Raw genomic sequence first — 14,427 nt, 5'->3', positions numbered from 1 at the left:
GAAGGAAGGAAGGAAGGAAGGAAGGAAGGAAGGAAGGAAGGAAGGAAAGAAGGAAGGAAGGAAGGAAGGAAGGAAGGAAGGACAAGAAGGAAGTAGAGAAACAAGAGGAAGAGGGGCAAGAGGAGGAGCAAGGAGAGGAGAAGGGGGGAGAAAAAGAAAGAAAGAAAGAAAGAAAGAAAGAAAGAAAGAAAGAAAGAAAGAAAGAAAGGAAGGAAGGAAGGAAGGAAGGAAGAGCCGGGCACACACCTTTAATCCCAGTACTTGGGAGGCAGAGACAGGCAGATTTCTGAGTTGGAGGCCAGCCTGGTCTACACAGTGAGTTCCAGGACAGCCCGGGCTACACAGAGAAACCCTGTCTCGAAAAACCAAAAAAAAAAAAAAAAAAAAGAAAGAAAGAAAGAAAGAAAGAAAGAAAGAAAGAAAGAAAAGAAAGAAAAAAGAAAGGAGAAAGAAGGAGGAAGAAGAAAAAGAAAAGGGGAGAGAAGGGATGAGAAAAAGAAGCAGCAGCAGCTAGGGCAGCCTGAACTAAACTGTGCCTGTAGCGTAACTTTGAACTTTCACTTATACCTGAGCCAATGTTATTGGGCTGAATTGTCTGATCTCCCCTTTCTGTTCTTTGTAAGGGTGTTCTTAAAGCATCCTGCATAATAAAAGCACCCTATAAAAACTATCTTAAATGGATTAATCAGGAATATTTTTTTCAATTTTTGCTTTCGTTTCAAGACAAACTTAAGTATTTCAGGCTGGCCTGTAGTTTGCTATGTGGCTGAGAATAACCTTGGACTTCGGATCCCCCTGCCTCTAGCCGCCTCACGTATTAGAATTACAGACATACATCACTAAGCTCAGTACAGAACTGTTTACTGAGAGTTTCTAACAGAGCTATAATTCAGATACTGAGATCCGCCTGGGAGTCACACTGATGGGCACTCACTCTGCAACAGGCTCTGTGCCCAGCTCTGTCCCTGTAAGACTTCCCTTCCCCACAGTGGCCTGTAGCATGAGGGCAGAGCCAACCCCAGTGTACACATCAGAAAGGGACGGCTCCTGGAGCTTATGCTCTCCCACAAAGCTGGCAAGCCATGGAACAGAATCACAGCTACATTTTGTGACAGTCGACCTTGCTGTCTTTTTAAGTTCGTTCTTTACATGGCTTGCTATTACATGGATTTAGATTCAAAGAAGAGAGAAATAATGCTACAGGATTTGTACTTATAGAGAAAACCTAAGGGTTATAAACACACATTGAAGTAAATATATATTATTAAGATAAGTGTAAGTCAAAATTAAGAAATATGGTTCTAACAGTTGTATGAAAGTGAATGGAAGGTCACTACCTTCCAAAGTATCATTCCTGAACACAGAAGATTTGGACCAATGTTATAAGTATGAATGAATTTCTCTGAGCCAGGATTTCACTCTATAGGTGAGAGCCTAAAACTAGCTATTTTGCTGCACTGGCCTCAAACTCATGACCCTATTGTCTCAGCCACTTCAGTGCTAGGTCCAGAGATGTGTGCCCTCGTGTCCAGCTAGAAAAACCAGTTTAGGTTCAATTGCACAAGTGTGTAGGGAGCGTGTGTTGCATGTGTGTGCGTGCGTGCGTGCGGTGTAAGACCAGAGGTCAACCTCAGATGTCATTCCTCAGGGCCTGTCTACCATTTGAGGTCCTTTTCCTCTAAGATGGCGCCTCTCACTGCTCTGAAGCTCATCAAGTCGCCTAGGCTAGCAGGACAGTGAGCCCCGGGCACCCCCTGCCTCTGCCTCCCGAGTGCTGGGATTAAAGGCGTGCGCCACCACCGCCCGGCCTACATTTCTTTATATGGGTCTCATCATAATGTCAGATCATTTGCTTGCAAGGCTGACTGATCCACCTCCCCAGTTGGATGTTTTAAAAAGCTGCTTTGTTTTGCACACAGACCAGCTTGTGCCATTTAGTCCTGAGGAAATAATAGCGGCCACTTCACTCACACTACACCTGCAAAGACAGGTGCCAACCGGCCACACTGCATCCCTGTACAGAACCCACTTCACGGGAGTCTGTAGACAGTACGCATAAAGACACTAAGAAGCACGCTGCTTTCCGCCACACCTACCGTGCCTGCCGAAGAACTGAATGACGACTCTGCATTTATCCGATCTGGTGACTATAGTGCACCTCTCTACACTTCTTTCAAGGTGATTCAGACATCTAAAGATTGGCAGAATTGACTGCAACACAAACACATCGCAAACATTAAACACATACTTACTACGGCTGTCCTGTTAACTTTTAAAACACAACAGATGAAAGTCTGTGTGTTCATTAACGGCATCGGGACGGTTAAATGTAGTATAGCTGTTAAGTCCTACGGAAGGAGTGTTTCTCCCATATAAGAGAAAACCAACTGCTTTTTACCTTTATTGCCAGTTTGCAATTTAAATTCAGTGGTATGTCATTATCACTCATCGTGGCTGAGGGTGACCATTGATAATGTTGAAAAAACATAGACGAGAACAGGATGTAGCCGTATGTGGAATGACAAGAATTCACAGACCTCAGGGCAAGCTGGAAAAGAATTAAGTCAGTCATTTCAGAGAAAACCAACTTCTATCCTGAGTCGATCCTATTGTGACTATAATGCCACAAATACATTCAGATAAAACCATGTGCACAGAATTTGCACACGGGACCTACAGATATGTATGTATCCGTGTTGAACATACATATACAAAAGTTATAATCTCGAGCTCTGATACTGTAAAGCTGTAAATGTCCACAGTGACCATAATGTTAATGCATGATGTGGTGGTGGAAAGTGACAGAGAAGAGCCCTGAGTGACTGACCTCATACCTTGCTCAAGAGGAGAAGCTATCACCCAACTCAGCCATCCTGGGAATGCGTGCCTGTAACTGTCAGGTTTCGGAATTTTTAAATGCTCGAAATTTTACCCACCACACTTTGCTTGGACTTAGCACTTTTAAAACATCTTCTCTTGCTTTAATATATGATCAGTCACTTAACATTCTTTTAAATTTATTTTGGCTTGTATAATAGGTTCTCATAGTTCAAACTGGCCTTACACTTGATATATAGCTGGCTGAGCTCTGTCTCCTTGGTTCTGGGATTATAGGCCTGTGCCATCACACCTGTTTTTTTGTTTGTTTGTTTGTTTGTTTGTTTTAACGGGAAGGAGAGGGTTTGAGACAGAGTTTCTCTGTGTGCCCTTGGCTGTCCTGGAACTCACTCTGTAGACTAGGTTGGCCTCAAACTCACAGAGATCCCTCTGTCTCCTGGGTGCTGGGATTTGAGGAACATCTGGCTTTTTAACTTGACTTACTTACACCTTTCTCAGACGGGTCTAGCCACAACTCATCGCTCACTCGTGATAGAGTTTGTATTGCTTTCCCAAATACTATGGAGGAAAAGAAAGTTGCTGTTCAAATTCTTTTCAAGGAGCAAAGAAAACTCACGAGACTACTTTTGCATGCACAGGACTCAAGTGAAAACAGAAAAGGATGGTGGGGTCAACTGAATAACTCAATCACGCCTGTCAAATTCAATTGATTCTTCTGTTGAGCTCTGTTACTGCCCTGTGGGTCAGACCTCCAGAGGTGGAAATAAGGGATTTGGGTTTTACAGAGACAAAACTACTCCTCAACCAAAACACTAGTTATCTGAAATTGTTGTCAACCATCCTACCCAAACTTCAAGGTCTACTCTAACTAACCCATTCCATCCTGGCTCTACCAAACATTCTGAACTTGATCTTGGGCTAAAGGCTAGAAACTAACTGGTTATTACTTCCTTTGATTCATGACCTGTACATACTATAACAGCCTTCATCATCTTGGCTTCCAACATGCTATGTTATGTTAACATGTTAAGACTATAACGATCTCAACTTTGAGGCTGTGTCAAGTTCTACCGAAGTGCATCACCCTGAGAGGAATCACCCTGACAGGAATTCACCACAGTGTCCAAATGTATGTGATGCCACAGGGCTGCAAACAAGTGGTTTGAAATTCTCTTTCCTGAATATGTCTGGACAATTTCCCGTTAAGTGATTACATTTAACTTTTAGGGTAAAAGAAAGCTCAAGATGCACCTGAGAGTTAAATTACTTAGCTGATCCACATGGCATTTTATAGACTAATTTACATTAGGAAATACTATATACCCTTACCTACATACATAGTAAGAATTCAAAAAATATGCATCAATACAAAATTCAACATTATTTCTCCTGTGAGCCAATTTCCATGCTAATGCTCTCATGCATTTTGTTTTTTGAGTTCTCTCAATCTCTGCAAGGGGATGGAACACAGGGACTTCTTTGTATGTGCCAAGCAAGTTGTCTATCTACCCATAAACCCCGTCCCCAGCCCAAGCATTCATAGTTCCCTACATAGACCTTTTAACCAATGAGCTCATTACGTGGACTTTTAGTCCACGCTCCTAACAACCTCTCTCAACGAAGGTGTTCCTATTAGTCTCATTTTTTCGACTGAGTGACACAGAAGCTTGTTCCGAGATCATATATTAAAACAAAAACAAAACCCAACTACAACCAAAAAAACCGTCTCCGGCAGAATCTCGGATAAAGAGCAGGTTGGTTTTTCTCAGCTCAAAAATATTTTTCGCGGGTTATTTTCCCCTCAACTTCTCCCCACGTTAGCCCTCAACAATCCGAGCTTAAGGCCCAAGGCCATAATTCATTTCTCGGTCACCAAATTAAATACTAGGCATAAATAAAAGGACTGGGACTGGCATGCTATTCGAAGCCCAGCAGGGCCCTCGCGATGGGCGCCATGGCCCCGGCTTCGCGTCGTCAGTCGTGGCGAAGAATGGCAGAGAAGGCGTGGGAGGGTGACGGAGACCCTTCACAAGCGTTAGACTTTCCCTCTTCTAAGTAGCAAAGCAAGAATGGCCGCTCCACCTTTCACCTGACCGCCCGTCATCCCGCATTTCAGCATGGCTACGGGAACAGCAGGCATGGCGGGCGGAAGCGCGCCAGCCGCAGGTGCCCGGATGTTGCCCGCACTTTCCGCGTGCTCAGCCTCTCCCTTGCCCCGCCCACAAGAAATTTCTCACAGCGCCGTTTTTTGGCTTTCTGACGGGGAAGGACCCTTACGGGCCCCCGTAGGACAATCTCTCGCCAACTCTGCCTCTCATTGGTGGAGGAAGAAGTGGGCGGGCCACCGAGGAGCCTGAGGAAGAGGGCGGCGGCGTTCGTGGTGACTGAACGGAGAGCCCCGGTGACAGGATGGTGAGCCCCACGGCGGCGGCGATCCGGGTCGGGCCGGGATGCTGCGGCGTCCGGTTGGGAGGGTGGCGAGGAGGATCCGGGTGGCGGCGGAGGAGAAACGGGAGGACCGCGGCCGGCCGAGGGTGCGGCTCGGCCTGGCGTCGCCCCTCGCCCCAGCGGCCAGAGGGCGTGCGAGGCGGACCCGGCCTGTCACGAGATCGGCTCGGTGCGGCTCGGGGAGGCCTCCGGCCGTCGGTGTGGCCGCACGTCTCCCTCCTGTTCCTCCCCGGCTTGCTGGGGTGAGCCGGCCTCGGTGTAGAGCGCGAAGTAGCCGCCGCACTGGCCCCAGCGGACGGGGACCCGAAAAGGAACCGCTCGTCTCCCGTGGCCGCTGCGACCCCAGAGAGCGAACTCGTGGGGATCGTTTGAAGTCTGCGGAGATGCGCGTGTTATTTGGAGAGCCTTAGCTTCCGCAGTCTGCATCAGGCCTTTGCCCCCCCAATAGATTGCTGCCCCTACGAGTTTTCAGTGTGAAATTTGGGAGAGCAGGCATGTCCCTATAATCAGATTTTCGAAGGCTCTCTTTGCTCTTCCAAGTTTGTGTATATGTGTGTGTGTGTGTGGGGGGAGGGTTCTGTTGACCTTTGCTGTTCATGCTGCTGAAGGTTAAAGTGAAGGCACCTCTCCGGCTGATGGGCACGCGTTGCGTTTTGCACAGATTGTTCGTGTGCAGGCAACATTTAAAAAGGTGGCTTTATAAGCCGTTCCAAAGATACATGTTTAAAGTCACTGGATTTTTGCTTCTAAAAGCGAATTGCTGCTTTAGACTCCAGTTTAAAGTAGACTAGTTCGTTGATGGCGATTTGGGGACGCTTGCAAGGAAGAAGAATTTGCTGGGATGATTCCATATTCATGTCTCTGAAGTCGTTTTGAGAGGCGAACGCTTACGTTTAAGGGCAGTTGCTCTGCTGTGCATCACATTTCTTTTAAGTTTTAATTTTTGTGTATGTGTTTCTACATGAGTTTACGTGCACCAAATAAGTACAGGTGCCACTAGGGACCAGAGGTCCTGGGATCCCCCGGAACTTGATTTACAGGGAGTTGCGACGTGCCATGTGGGTGCTGGGAACCAAATCCGGGTCCTTCGTACGATTAGCAAGTGCTTTTAATTGCTGAGCCATCTCTTCCAGCCTAAGTCAGGTTACAATGATGTAGCCCTGGCTGGCCTGGAATTCAGAGATCTGCCTGCCTCTGTCTCTGGAGCGTGCCATCACACTGAATGTGTGTTTGTTTTTATTGTCTTGATCTTTCCTTGACATTTTCATCACACGATAAAGTATTCATGCTAGTAATGTCCTCTATAGCAAACAACTTACCCTGGAGCATGATTTTTCAGTATTAGAACCTCAAACGTTTTATATATATATATCTCCAGTATATCTAGAGATGACAAGACCCCAGGAACAAGAAAATATTAATCTTAACCTATTCCTGATGAATTCTTCAAATTATAAATATCGAATCTTATATAGAGTAGACAAAATGAGAAATAAAAGAGACAGGAGTTGGTGTGGAAAGCAAGATTAGAAAATGTAGACTGCCATCGACAGTTTGCTGTGTGGGTGTTTGTCCTGTTATGAATATGAGTAGTCCTTTTGGAATTATTTTCGGCACAGCTGATTTTTAACATTTCCTTCCATAACATTCAGAAATCATTAACAATTTTTGCATATTTGGTATGGGTGTTTTTTTTTTCTTTTAACTTTTGTTGCTTTCTTTTAACATTGGTCATGTTTCACCCCCCTTTTTTTTCCATTCCCCTGTCTGCAATCAACTTCTTCATTCCACTAAGGCTGGGCACAGAGTAAGTTTTTCTCCACTCCTACTAACAATGGTGGTTGGGTGGCTGATAACTGACTGGGTTTCTCACCCTTTCCAGCTCTGTCAAATAGGGAGTAACCAAATCCCCATACTTTGTTTGGGTTTCTTTCTTATATATCAATCTGACAAGACTTTGGTTTCCCGATCTTTTGCTGCCTCTACTGTCCCTCTAACCTGATTTGTCATTGTGGAATTTAGCCAAGGGCGCTCTTGAGACGTGTCATGTAACTCTATTTCCCATAACTTGGTCACCAGCGGAAAACCATAGAATTCTCTCTTACTGTGGAGCCGTGATGCTGCCTGTATGGCCATTCATCTAGTCACAGTCTTCACACAGCAATTGTCAAGAGGACTGTGGCACCTTAGAGAGCTGATGTCTTCAATCAGGATAACAGTGTTATGTCTCAATATGTTCTTTCTGGTACATTCTGCCTGAACACTTCAATTTTAGTCCCAGAAGTTTTGAGCCTGTTTTAGACGTACACCCTCTTATGAGTTCAGAGTTCTTTTAATACGATTTTTTTTTTTACTTTTCCTCAAATGTCAGCATCCCACAATAACTCTGTCCTTCAATCCAAATCTGAAGGAATCCTCCCCTAAAATGAAGACGGTGTGTCAGGGCACCTGTCTATTGATTGAGGATGGATACTTTCTAGAAGTTTTAGCTTTCAAAGGTTTTTCCCTAAAGTGTGCTCATTTTATGACCACCCACCTGTTACTTCAGCTACTCTGTGTCCTGATGACTGTTCCTTTTGGTTTTGTTGTAAGGTAAATCAAGTTTGTTTTTGTAATCATTATCATTTCACACATTTTTTGTTTTGTTTTGTGTTTTCAAGACATGGTTTCTCTGTGTAGCTCTGGCTGTCCTGGAATTTAATCTGTAAAACCAGACTGGCCTCGAACTCAGAGATCTAGCTGGCTCTGCCACTTGAGTGCTGGGATTAAGTGTACACCACCACTGCCCAGCCACATTTTAGTTTTTGATTGATTTTGAATTTTAATTAAACTTTTTTATTTAGTTATTTTATGTTGGATGTGTTTGCCTGCTTGCCTGTCTGTACTACATGTGTGCCTGGTACCCTCTAAGGCTAGCTAAGCAGGTGTCAGCTCCCCTGGATCTGGAGTTACAGTTGTGAGCCATCATGTGCTGGGAATCTGGATCTCTGGAAGAGCAGTCAGCTCTCTTAACCACTGAACCACTCCCTGGCTGCCAAATTAACTATTTTAAATTAATTTTAACATTATGGTGGCAAAACTATTTGCTTTATCTTATTAAACATGTCATACTTTGATAGTGTTTAGGGATAGCCATGCCTTCAACAGCAGGTAAAGAATATGTGTACTAACTCTTGGAAAGCCTGTGTGAGGAAACCCTGGAAGGCGCTCTTACTAACAAACAGGGAAAGTTTTCTGTCGCTCTCATGGGGACATGTGTTCTCCTTAAATGAACTTTTAAGTAGTTCTCTATTTTGTTCAATCTTGAAATTTTTTAATTTAAAATTTCATAGTATTACACCCCTGCCCGTGAACACCCACCCCGACCACCACACACATTTTGGACAGGATTTCACTGTGTAGCTCTGTCTTGTCTGGAACTTGCTTTGTAGCCTGGGCTAGTCCTGAACTCACAGAGATCTGCCTGACTCTTCCTTCTTAGTGCCGGAATCAAAGGTGTACACCACCATGCTTGTCTTAGGATTGGCTTTTTAATTCTTTGGTATTTCAGAGCAGATATTTTGTCATCTGAGACACTGGCAGCTCCCAACTACCTCCTGCTAAACTCATCACTCTGTTTGTTTTACTTCTCTGTGCACATAAATGGTTGTGACAGTGTGGTTTCAAGTTTACAGACTATGCTAAGTGAGTGGAAGAACCTGCTTTATCCAGGTTTTACAGATATGACAGTGGTGATTTCTAGTGAAACAAAATGAAGATAGTGAAACTTAAAAATCAGATACATCTGCAGAGACTCTAAGCATAGGTGTTGGTGCCCTGTAACACACTGCTGAGAGTTTGAAGTAACAAATTCAGTTATTTTTGGCTATTGTTTTCCAAAGAGTTCTTAGCATAAACTATAAAATAAACCTTTTCCCTACTATTTCATTTTTTCTATTAATATATATATATATATATGTATATATATATATATATATACACACACACACACACACACACACACACACATATACTGATGTATGTATTTTGTGTGTGTGATAGTTTCACTTTGCAGCATTGGCTGGCCTAGAACTGGAACTTGCTTGCCATGTAGCCCAGGTTGGCCTCGAAGTAGTACTCTTCCTGTCTCAGCTTCCTGAGTGCTGGATTTACAAGCATGAACCACCATACCAATCACATAATCAATCAATCAACCAATCAATCTCTCAACCTCTCTCTCTCTCATTCCTTTCCTCCTCTCTTCTCTCTTCCTCTCCCTCTTTCTCCTTTTTTGAGACAGGATCTCACTGTGCTATCTTAGGCTGGCCTGGATTTCTTTGTAGACTAAGTTGTCATCAAACTCATGAGATCAACCTGCCTCTGCTTCCTGAGTGCTAGAACTAAAGGCATGAGCCACCATACCCAGCCATGTGGTTCTGAGCTGCCTTGTGGGTGCTGGGAACTGAACCTAGCACCTCAGGAAGAGCAGCCAGATCTTTTAACATCTAAACCATCTCTCTAAACCCATATTATTTCATTTCTAATAATTTCCTTTAACAATGCTTTTCTCAGTTAAATAGGTTTTATATTATATAGTTGCAGAAATAAGAATTACTGTCATTCTTCAAAACTACCAAATGCTATAGATTCTAAATCAATTTTTTAAATTGTTTTTTACTTTTTCTGAGATAGAATCTGTATATAGTAGTGGCTCCCTATATAGCTAGATAGGCCTTGAACTTGCAGCGGTCCTCTCCCCCCCCCCCCCAACCCCTGCTCTCTGCTGGGATTATAAATGCATGCTCTCACACCTGGCTAATGAATCATTTTAGAATACTTGATTTTATCCTATTTTTTATTGGTAAATAACATAAATTTTGATCTCCAAGATGATATTGGCTAAGACTAGATATGGTACCAAGTATGTGTTTCCTCATAATAGGAGCTGTCTGAGTGACTTCTGCTCTGTTTAAAGGGGTGGTGAGGGGAGGATCGTGTCAGTTGGCATCATGTCTAATGCTGTGTTTTTTACTCTGACCCCTGGAAGTTGGTGTTGGTATTAGGAGATCTGCACATTCCACACCGGTGCAACAGCCTGCCTGCCAAATTTAAAAAACTCCTGGTGCCAGGAAAAATCCAGCACATTCTCTGCACTGGAAACCTTTGCACCAAGGAGAGCTATGACTATCTCAAGACTCTGGCTGGTGATGTCCACATCGTGAGAGGAGACTTCGATGAGGTGCCATTTTCCTTTCCCTCCCGTCTGTGCCCCTTTCTCACTTCTTTGTGTAAGCTTTATCCTTTTTTTTTTTTTTTTTTTTTTTTTTTTTGGTTTTTCGAGACAGGGTTTCTCTGTATAGCCCTGGCTGTCCTGGAACTCACTCTGTAGACCAGGCTGGCCTCGAACTCAGAAATCCGCCTGCCTCTGCCTCCCAAGTGCTGGGATTAAAGGCGTGCGCCACCACTGCCCAGCAAGCTTTATCCTTTAGACTCCATTTTTTTTCTATTCTTCTTCCCCCGCCCCTTTGAAAAAACGTATCCTAGGAACTAGACATGACGTGGTAGAACACTTGTCTCAGCATACACAATGCCTGAGTTCAATCCTCAACATCACAATTATGTCTCCCACGTGTAAAGTTACGGGTGAAGTATCCATTAGTTTGCAGGGAGAAGTGTTCTGGACTCTCGCATTCTCAGACTTGAGCACATAATATGAGTTATTGGGGATAAAAGCCAGCTCTAAACATTAAATTCATTCTTGTTTCATTCCTATATACCTTATTTGCATAGCCTTAAGATATAACATGGATTCCAGTCTAGCTGGGTCTATGAAATAAGATATGGGAAAAGAAATAGTTCTTAAAGTTACGCTTTGCCCATTAGTTACTAAATAATGTGATTCTTGACAAGTTACTTTTCTTCTGGCCCTCAATAGATGATTGGAATTGCATAATTCACAAGAATAAACCCGATTCCAATATGAAGACATTACTCTGTGCTCCTAGGAATCTTAAGCTTTTCAAAAATTATTCAATTTGGTTGGTGCTTTGAAAGGGGTTAGGGCCGTTGAGGCATCTCAATGGGTAAGGAGCTTGCCACCACGCCTGGTGACTGCTGTGATCCACTAGACCCACATGGCGGAAGGAGGGAACTGATACCAGGTTGTCCTATGGCCACCATGTGTATATAGTGGCATAGGTGCACACATGAACTGACACACAAAATAAAAATTTAAACTAAAAAAAAAAACCTAAAGAGTTTCTTTATGTCACATAAAATGAACATAGTGTTCTTATTTAGCAGATATAAAAAAGATTTGGAGTAAAATATGGTGATGAAAGTCTAGGAAGACAGGAAAGGACAGCCTACTTGTTTTTGTTCTTTGGGTTTTTGAGAGTTGGTCTATTCTTGGCTGTCCTGGAACTCACTCTGTAGACCAGGCTGGCCTAGAGTTCACAGATCCACCTGCCTCTGCCTCCCAAGTGCTGGGATTAAAGGTATGTACCACCACTGCCCCATTAATAGCCTACTTGTTCATTAGAATATAGGTCTAGTTTATTAAAAAAAATACATTAAGGCTTCTCTATTTGTGTTTAAAAAATAGTTTAACAAGGCTAAATTTCATTTCTAGTATGCTAAATATACAAAATCTAGAGCCATGTAACCAAGATTCGGATCTCACCTCAGCCACTGACTGGCATATAACCTTGGGCAAGTTATTTTAGCTTCTTTGTGTCACATCCATAGAATGAGTTATCATGACTATTAAAGCCTGGAATATAATTTGAATAAGTTCCAGCTTATAGGTTGTGTATCTCAGTTGTGGAAATCACAAGTTGAAGGGATTATTGCAGTATTTGTCCACGCTTGTCCATGTATGCCACAGTGCGAGTGTGATGGTCAAAGGACAACAGCCTGAAGTCAGTTCCTGCTAGATCCAGCACTTGTTGGCAAGTACCCTTACCTGCTGAGCCATCTCACCCACCTAGCATTGATTATCGTTTAAAGCATGCCCTAAGAACCTTTATAGAAATTAAGTCAGTAAAGCAGTTTGACAGCTTCCAGTGTACATCAGCTGAATTAATGGTGTAAGCACCATTGCAGTATCACAGGTTGATGAGAAACTTTATTATGTGTATTTGTTGTAGGGTACTGTCTTAAACTAAGTTTCATTCTGTCTAAAATGTGTGTTTTCTTTATGTCTCTTTTCTGTATTAGAGTCTGAATTACCCGGAACAGAAGGTTGTGACTGTGGGGCAGTTCAAGATCGGTCTGATCCACGGGCACCAAGTCATTCCGTGGGGAGACATGGCTAGCTTAGCCCTGCTGCAGAGGCAGTTTGACGTGGACATTCTTATCTCAGGACACACACACAAATTTGAAGCATTTGAGCATGAAAATAAATTCTACATTAACCCAGGTTCTGCCACTGGGGCCTATAATGCCTTGGAAACGTAAGTACCACAATGTAGGCATTTAGAGCTTTAGAAAAGGTAGTAATTACATGGGTGATATTTCATAAAGAGAAATATGTTTAAATAAGGGCTGGTGTGGTGGTGCACAAATTCATTTCCAGCGTTCTGGAGGCAGCCAGATCGCTTTGGGTTCAATGCCAGCCAGGTTTTTTTTTTGTTTTTGTTTTTGTTTTTGTTTTTTGAGACAGGGTTTCTCTTTGTAGTCCTGGCTGTCATTGAACTATTATATGAACTAGGCTGGCCTTAAACTCACAGAGATCCACCTACCTCTGCCTCCCAAGTGCTAGGATTAAATGCTTGTGCCACCACTGTCCAGTTACTATTCTTTTTAGTGTGCAGGTAACAATCAGATTTCTCCTGTGTTCAGTACCTTGAAATTTACAGTGCTATTGTGTTGTAGCAAATAATTAAAGCGGCCTCTGGCCAAGCTGACTGTCTAAGCTGCAGTGGCTCTGCCTAGCCCAGCCGCCGTGTTTCTCAGCCTGAAGCCACATGCACCCTGCAGCTAGAACCGCCCGCCAGAAACACCAGCCCTGCCACCCACTAGATCCCAGCGTGAGAGATGGCTCTGCCAGTCTTCCACGCTGTCTCCGCAAGGCAAGGGATTGCCCAGACCATTCCACCATCCATGCGGGCCCAGTAAGAGAATGAGACTCTAATTCTTATAATCAAAGGCTTTATATGTTTGATGATTAATAACAAGATTCCCATACAAAGAGAGTTGTATCCCAATTAGCTAACCTAATTATAAGTTTATAAGTTGTTCCCTACGAGTGCTCTCCATACTTGTGTGGTTCTCCATCCTCCTACATCTCTGCCCTCTCTAGCTCCTCCTCTTTTTTTCTCTTCCTCTCAACTCCTCCTCTTCCTCTCCTTACTCCTCCCACCTTAGCTCCTCCTACACTATTGCTTTAGTATAAAACACTGACATTGCTTATTTTTCTTCCAGGAATATTATTCCGTCATTTGTGCTGATGGACATCCAGGCTTCTACTGTGGTCACTTACGTCTACCAGCTAATTGGAGATGACGTGAAAGTAGAACGGATTGAGTATAAAAAGTCTTAAAGCCAGGCCCGTCTCCATTTTGTCTTGTTTTTTTCCTCATTTCCTTGTTCAAATAATTAAACACTTAAGAGGCACACAGTTGTATCACTTTTATAATATTTTGCACTAAAAAGTCTTCTCTGTTAATAGTTGCTCTAAAGCTTCTTGTAAACTATAAGAATATATTTAGTTTGCAGTATATGGTTTCTGTAAGCAGCAGCCCACTCCACAGTGCAGGGCCACATAGGAAGCTTTTCCTTGTTTGCCCTTGTAAATATCTTCCTAGTTAGTATAGAAAACTAGTGCATGAAGAGAAAGAATCCAGACTTTGTATGTTTTCTCTTCTCTGGTAATAAATGTATACCTTCCATTTAGACTTTCTTGAAAACTTGTGTTTAATTTTAAAACCATAGACTTGAGATCTCAGAACTCAGAGGCAGAGGTGGGTGGATCTCTTAAGCATTTTGCCAGTTTGGTCTACATTGTCAATGCTAGGCCAGCCAAAGCTACACAGGAGACCCTGTCTTAAAAAGCAAAACAAACACAAAAAGATAAAAATGAGAAACCAAATGCAACTTCAGATGTGCTAGAGTGAAGGGCACACAGCTGCAGATGTGCTAGAGTGAAGGGCACACAGCTGC

At 43.2% G+C, this 14,427-nt stretch overlaps 2 protein-coding genes across 5 annotated transcripts in view; one reads left to right on the top strand and one right to left on the bottom strand.

Moving 5' to 3' along the window:
* The window catches only part of Rad9b (RAD9 checkpoint clamp component B), a 33,303-nt gene extending 28,207 nt beyond the window's left edge, over positions 1-5,096 (bottom strand). The window contains exons 1-4 of one of the 3 annotated variants that reach the window (XM_028766028.1): positions 4,921-5,096; positions 3,326-3,396; positions 2,399-2,548; positions 2,097-2,211 (exon numbers count right to left, since the gene is read on the bottom strand). In XM_028766028.1, the coding sequence (XP_028621861.1) occupies positions 2,097-2,211; positions 2,399-2,548; positions 3,326-3,396; positions 4,921-4,978 (394 nt within the window). In that variant the 5' untranslated portion in view covers positions 4,979-5,096. Of the gene's footprint in view, positions 1-2,096; positions 2,212-2,398; positions 2,549-3,321; positions 3,397-4,920 lie in introns of all 3 variants that reach the window. The other 2 variants (XM_028766030.1, XM_028766029.1) reach the window with 2 other exon arrangements.
* A 68-nt stretch (positions 5,097-5,164) lies between these two features.
* Positions 5,165-14,162, top strand: Vps29 (VPS29 retromer complex component). 2 transcript variants are annotated; one of them, XM_028766032.1, is made up of 5 exons: positions 5,227-5,250; positions 7,082-7,093; positions 10,313-10,504; positions 12,484-12,719; positions 13,690-14,162. In XM_028766032.1, exons 1-5 carry the CDS (start codon positions 5,248-5,250, stop codon positions 13,805-13,807), a joined length of 561 nt encoding a protein of 186 aa, XP_028621865.1. In that variant the 5' UTR covers positions 5,227-5,247; the 3' UTR covers positions 13,808-14,162. The 2 variants fall into 2 exon arrangements, with proteins under 2 accessions (XP_028621866.1, XP_028621865.1); XM_028766033.1 differs by lacking the exon at positions 7,082-7,093 and having other exon boundaries at positions 5,165-5,250.
* The last annotated feature ends 265 nt before the right edge of the window (positions 14,163-14,427 follow it).

Source organism: Grammomys surdaster, unplaced genomic scaffold (genome assembly GCF_004785775.1).
Source record: "Grammomys surdaster isolate TR1022 unplaced genomic scaffold, NIH_TR_1.0 166, whole genome shotgun sequence".
In the NCBI taxonomy this organism is placed as follows: Eukaryota; Metazoa; Chordata; class Mammalia; order Rodentia; family Muridae; genus Grammomys; species Grammomys surdaster.
This window is presented reverse-complemented; position numbering and strand designations above follow the sequence as displayed.

Coding starts and splice junctions, on each gene's coding strand:
- Vps29 (XM_028766032.1), top strand. Junction 10,505..12,483: donor TGAGAGGAGACTTCGATGAG/GTGCCATTTTCC, acceptor TTTCTGTATTAG/AGTCTGAATTACCCGGAACA. Junction 12,720..13,689: donor GCCTATAATGCCTTGGAAAC/GTAAGTACCACA, acceptor TTTTTCTTCCAG/GAATATTATTCCGTCATTTG.